Genomic DNA, 6,000 nt, shown 5'->3' with positions numbered 1-6,000 from the left:
CGGTACTTGCCCTGGGCCACACCCCCTCCCCCTGACGGCCGGCACGATCCCTAGCTGGTGCCTCTTCATATAGTTACTACGCATGCCCCATCTCTCAATCGCTTCCTGCTGACTGAGCACCGCGGATGAGAACTGGCGGGGCTCTACCATTCTACATCCCTCTCATAGATTTAACCGCGCCTGAGGCCTTTCGGGGCCTCTGAGAGGGTAGCCCCCAGCCACCCCGCGCCCTCAGAGCTACCCTGCACACAGCCTAATAGGGGCCTGTCCCAGTGCTACCACCACAGGGGCAGTTTCAAGGTAACAACATCGCAGTGAACCCAAACACCTACTTTCCTGGTGCGCGGAAGAGCTGAGCAAGAGGCTCCTGTTAAGAGCCAGAACATGGCGGCCGCGGCGCGGCAGTGGCCTGACCCCTCTCTGCCTCTCGCCCTCTGCCTGAAGCGAGCCCGCGCTCCACCACCGCGAGGCAGCCCCCAGCCCACCCCTGCATCGCGCGCCCTAACGAAACTGCAATTCCCAGCAGTCTGCGCGCGGCATCCCCCTATTGGCTGGCGGCTGCAGGAAGTGGTGGGTGGGGTGAAGGGTGAGGAGCGCGAGACTAGCAGCGGCCGGAAGCGAAGGCGCAGGTCGGGCTGGGGGTGCGCGGGGGTGGGCCCGGCTCTGGTGGGGGTGGAGGTGCCATGGGGCGCGCTGGCCTAAGTCCGGCTCCTTATCTCGGGGGGCGAGTTAGGATTGAGGACACAGAGCCCGGACCGGCTGCCTGGAGCCTGGTCCGGGGGCAGTGTGTGGGGGTTTTGTGTGGCTGAAGGGGAACACAGTGCAAACGGGGGCAAACACAGTGCACGCAGTCTGCTGGGATCCAGGGTGGGTGAGAGGGTGCTGAGGCTTGTGGGTGGGCAAATGTGTGTGACTTCAGCTCCTCTGTAAGGGAAAATCCGTATCATGGTGCTGTTCTAGTCCTGGGAAACTGCATTTGTGAATTAACGTATTTGTGGAAACAGTGTACTGCCCCCGTGACGCTGTATAGTGCGTAATGTATGTGTAAAGTGTTTCCCTTAGGTGATGTCAAGAGTGCTTTTAAGTACTTCAGAGATTCATTTGCTGACACGACATATATGTTATGCTTATTGGGGGTTATTTCTTTCTCATTTCTAACACCCTAATTCCTCTAAGGAGTCCAACATGGAAGAGTTTAAAGATGCAAGCCTTCCTGAGAAATTTCTTGACCAATTAAAACTTTCTGATCAGAAGTCTTCAGAGACTGCCCCCAAAGATGCACAGACTTCCCAAAATACTGAAAGTGGATGTACATCATCTTTAGCCAAAGATCCCACAACAACAGACGAGAGTTTCCATGACTGTCATGACTCCTTTGAGGCAAAAGAACCCGTGTTGGATGATGATGGAAATTTACAGAATGATGAGAATAGCTCAAGGAAGCAGACAGAACTAGATGAAGAATACTTGCTAGAACTAGAAAAAGATATGCCAGAGGAAGAAAAACAGGTAATTCAAAGTTGAATATAAAAGGACGCATTATCAGTGTCTGAATTCAGTTTCTGAATGGTTTGTGTGTGTCATAAAAATGGACCTTCAAAACTCTCTAGTTTCACTGTTCTTAATTTCTCCTTTTAGGTATCAAATAGTTTTGTTAGATTTCCTTGCTGTTCTGACCCATTCCAGTGCAGATTTTTGTCTTACTTTCACCAGTGTGTAGATTTCCTGTGACTCAGATTATAAGAAACAAAAATCTTTCTGTTTCACGTTACTTAGTTTGTATGCATTCATTGTTTTCACCCAATTAGTTGCAAGGTGCTTTTCCAAAACTTGGAGCAGGTCTCAGGGTAGCTTTCCTATCTGAAAGGCCAGTTTAAGTAATATAAGTAATTGGGATTAAATTTGAAAATGTCCCTATAAATTACTTGGCTTTCATCAAACAAACACAGCAGATATGTGGGCTTCTTTATTTTCAGTATAGTTATGTTGAACAAAATGTTTGGTTAAGAAACTGGGTGATGTCATTAGGTGTAATGAAACAGATCTTGGGTGGGTCCAAGGGTCTCTGTAAAGGTATTTACACCCCTGTAAGTCTCTGTGAACCAGTTCTTTTGACCCTCAGTCAGTGACTTAACAGCACATTGTTTCCAAGGTTCTGAGATACTATGGTCATCTAGTAGGTAGAAAAAGACCCTTTTTTAGCTTGGGTTTTTTTCTGACTTTGAGAAAACTTGTTAAAGTTGTGGCTTAAATAGTTCCCTTGCTTGTAATGAGGGATATCTGACCAAAATTTGTCACTGAAGGCAAAAAGGTATTTTTTCATCTGTAGTGCAGATCATTATGTTAATGTACAAGTTCCTTGAGGTGGATACCAGTGGGGAAAAAAACATGAAATATTATCTCCCTGAAGTAGGAATGAGCCTGAATCTTGACACTTGTCTACCACTTGACCTTGTGGAAATCACTGCATATGTATCTCAACCTATCTCCCAGTTTTGACCTCTGTAAAATGGGGATTATGATGCTTGCTGGTTGTAATACTTTGAGATCCAGTAATGAATAAGGTGGGGGGTGAGACTGCGAATGTGAAAGAGTTACCTACTGCATTCCTTGCCCCAAAAGTGCCTCTGGAGTTCATCTAGTTCAGCTTCCTGCTCCAAGTTAAGTCACATAGATCAGACTGCCCAGAGCCACCCAAACATCTCAGAATCTGGCCCTTCTTTTTCTGCATGCCTATAAAAAATCGAGTCAGTCTCCATTTTCTCTTGCCATGAAGCCTCCTCTGAGCCACCTTTTCCTAAGGCTGAACAAACGTAGTTCTTCTAGGCTGTCTACTTAAGTCATGATCTTGAGTGTCCTAATCATCCTGAGAGCTGGACTCCCTCTGGGAAGTTGATAGCTTTTTGGACAGAGTGGAGAGGGCAAAAATCACTTTGCCTGACCTACATCACATTGTCCTTGCATTTTTCCAGTTTAGACTAATTAGTCCCTATTCTCTACTTGTATTTGTTGCGTGTACAAGGAGCGTTGTCATCCTGAGTCATAATGAGGCTTTTGCAGCAGCCTGTAACTTGAAAGCAGCATGAGAGTTTCATAACCAGAATGATAAAAGCTATGAGAAAATTATGCCATAGAGTTAACTCTGGAAAGTTAGTGTGGGGTGTCCCTGCCCATGGCAGGGGGGTTGGAACTTAGATGATCCTTGTGGTCCCTTCCAACTCTGATACTATGATGCTATGAAAGAGCAGCAGGCTGGGAAATTTGGTGTCTTTTTTTTTCATCCTGCTTCTGTTTCTATTGTATGTCAGGTAATCATCTAAAGCTTGCCTTCTGTAAAATGAGCAAAAGAATCATGCATGTTGACTATGTGGACTTAGCTTTGTGGAACTCCATTGAAAGGTGCTCTGGGAGTACAAAATAATAACTGTTTAAAGCTGCAAAGATTTCTTTAGCGGAAGTATGGAGACAGCTGCAGTTCTCATCTTTCTCTCTGTTTGTTTCCAGTGGTCAGTTGTGCCTTTCAGTTTGGTTTGTGAGGATACCAAATGAAACGGAGTAGAGATCCCATCCCTTAGTATCACCATGACTCTTAGATTTGCAATACTTGCGTAGTGAACTTTGTGCTGCATAGAGAGCTATTTGAGTGGATGATAGAGGTAGTCTTTAAATGACAGGTTTTTTTCTCTAGCAAAACATTGTTGGTATCACTTACAAGCAGAACCTGTGAAATTCAGAATCTCAAGAGAAATGGGAAGCTTACAGCAGCTGTTATAACTACTGGAGTAGCCCATCTGCATGATCTTCCCCTGCATCACTTTATATTGTCTGTGTAGTAACACCATGCAGATTGGTGATTCCTGAATTCCTCAACTTCCCTGATAGTGCTTGGAATTGATGGCTACAAATGTTGTGTTATTTTTAAAAGTGAAACATTCTTTACAGTTTGATTGTCAGAAGAAGCTGTTGAATGATGCCACTTCTATGAAAAATTACTGCAGCTGTGGGCTGAAAACAGCTGCTGTACATCCGTTTATTCAGAGGTTTTAAAACATTTGAAACCTCCTTACAACTGCTCAAATGGATGTTTTTAAGAGCAGTAATTTACTAGTTATTTGATTTTTGTTGTTGTTGCAGCAGGAGAAGATGAGGCAGAAATATTCAGAGCTCATCTGTTGGACTGTTTAGTAGGAGTGACCAGGCACTGCAGCAGTGCTATGTTTGCTACTTAGGCAGTCCTTGATCAGTTATGCCCCCTGCTGCCTCCTTCATTGTGCTAGCACACCTCTCCCTGGGAGTGTGCAGTGAGCACTGATTCAGGTGAAAAATAACACAGCGTTTTTAGATCAAGGGCACTGCTGGTAGAAGTAGATATCAAATGGCAGCCTTCTGATGGCACACAGGGTTAGATGGATTGTCTTCATTTAGACTATTTGCCTAAAGAAGAAAAACTTGCTATGAACTGTGCTGGCTGCACCAATCATAAACTGTGCACTCAAGTGGTAAGGGATGCTGGATGTTAGCCCTGCTCAAATGAGATTTATGGAGCTGCACCTCAATACTTACTTAGGATTTTTAAACTAAGTCCATTGTTCCATTTTAGCAGCTTTAATAAAGGAGTTCTTTTGAGTGATGTCCCCCAGTAATTAATCTGTAGGTAAGGAAGTCTCTCATTTCTTCTGGAGATGTAAAGTGAGGTTCTAGTCCTTGCTCAGTGTATTTATGCAAACCCTGGGTGCAAGCCTTCATGGTAGCAGTTCTGAGTAGAAATTCTCATCACTGCTGCTGCAGAGATCAAGGTGAAAGGGCAAGTGGCTGTGTATTTTCCCTCTATTATATTTCTAGAGCTTCATAGAGTGAGATTTCTATTTAAGCAACAGGAATTACTCATAGGGAAGTACTACCACTCTGCACAATGAGGCCAAAATAAGAATTTGAAGGGGTATTAAGACACAAGCCTGCAAGAAATAGTCTTAAAAATAGATGGTTACCTGCCTGGACTTGCAGCTCTGAGCTTTTTAAGAATTAAGTAGCCTGAAACAAAATTCACTTTTATAAGATGATGTTGTTGTCGTCATCGTTTCCAGAGCATGCGGATTACTGCCTTAGCAGAAGCACTGAGCAGTAAATTGCTTTTGATGCATTACAAACAGATTTTTCTGGTTAGTTGTCATTGACAGTGATGGCTTTGACGTTGGTCTGGTCTGCAGAATTAATCAGAAGACACTCAACAGCTGTTACATGGTAATTGTTTCAGTCTGACCCAGTCCTCTTCTGGAGAGGCACCCATTAATTATGAGTTTATCCAGCAGCAAGATTTGAATCCCTCATGCTTTTCCATTGTGACAGATGTTGTCTTGGTTTTGAGGCCTTGTCTGGCAAAGACTTAAGCACCTGGCTTAGTAAGCTCTTATTTTGGTTATAGGGTGCTCATTTCTAGCTGCTGTAAGACCCTGGAATAAATATCTAGTATTCCTCAAAAGCATTTCCTATCCTTGAGCTGTTGACTGTGCATTAGAGCTACACTGGCTGGAATCATGCTCAGCTTCTCTTTTAAGGCTAGGAAATGTGTCAGCAAGACAAGGAACACAGCTCTAGTAGTGAAGATTCTCGGTTAGCATCTTGTTAGCAACTCTGTAAGAACTGAGTGAAACTGATCGTTGAGAAAGAGTGGTTTTGAGTTATATCTTTTTTCAGTTACTGGGTTAAACAGTTAAACTTCTTTCAATGTTCTGTTCCTGTTTTCTTCAGAAGTTCTAGGATGTGTTAGAAAATATTGTCTTGAGAAATTTATTTCAGCTGCTCCTCTCTGCTCTCTTCCTCATGCTCCAGGTTGATTCCATTGTTCTTTCATAAATTATAGCTTCTGTGTAGAACTTGTTTTTCCAGGGGTTGAAGAATGGATCTGGGATTTCTTCTGAGACCTCTTCCTGTGTGTAGTTGTTCATTTCAGCACATGATGTTTTCCTAGTTCTACCTGTCCAGTAGTAGCCTCACCTCTGT

General features: G+C 43.9%; 1 protein-coding gene across 4 annotated transcripts in view; it reads left to right on the top strand.

Annotated features, from left to right (window-relative positions):
• Positions 1-228: 228 nt before the first annotated feature.
• TTC1 (tetratricopeptide repeat domain 1) overlaps positions 229-6,000 on the top strand; it is a 35,158-nt gene continuing 29,386 nt past the window's right edge. The window contains exons 1-2 of one of the 4 annotated variants that reach the window (XM_054168566.1): positions 229-300; positions 1,177-1,509. In XM_054168566.1, the coding sequence (XP_054024541.1) occupies positions 1,186-1,509 (324 nt within the window). In that variant the 5' untranslated portion in view covers positions 229-300; positions 1,177-1,185. Of the gene's footprint in view, positions 301-576; positions 630-848; positions 868-1,176; positions 1,510-6,000 lie in introns of those variants that run through there. The other 3 variants (XM_054168565.1, XM_009904654.2, XM_054168567.1) reach the window with 3 other exon arrangements.

The sequence above is a fragment of the Dryobates pubescens genome, chromosome 16 (genome assembly GCF_014839835.1).
Source record: "Dryobates pubescens isolate bDryPub1 chromosome 16, bDryPub1.pri, whole genome shotgun sequence".
Taxonomy (NCBI): domain Eukaryota; kingdom Metazoa; phylum Chordata; class Aves; order Piciformes; family Picidae; genus Dryobates; species Dryobates pubescens.
The sequence above is the reverse complement of the archived record's forward strand: the minus strand, read 5'-3'. Positions and strand labels throughout refer to the sequence as shown.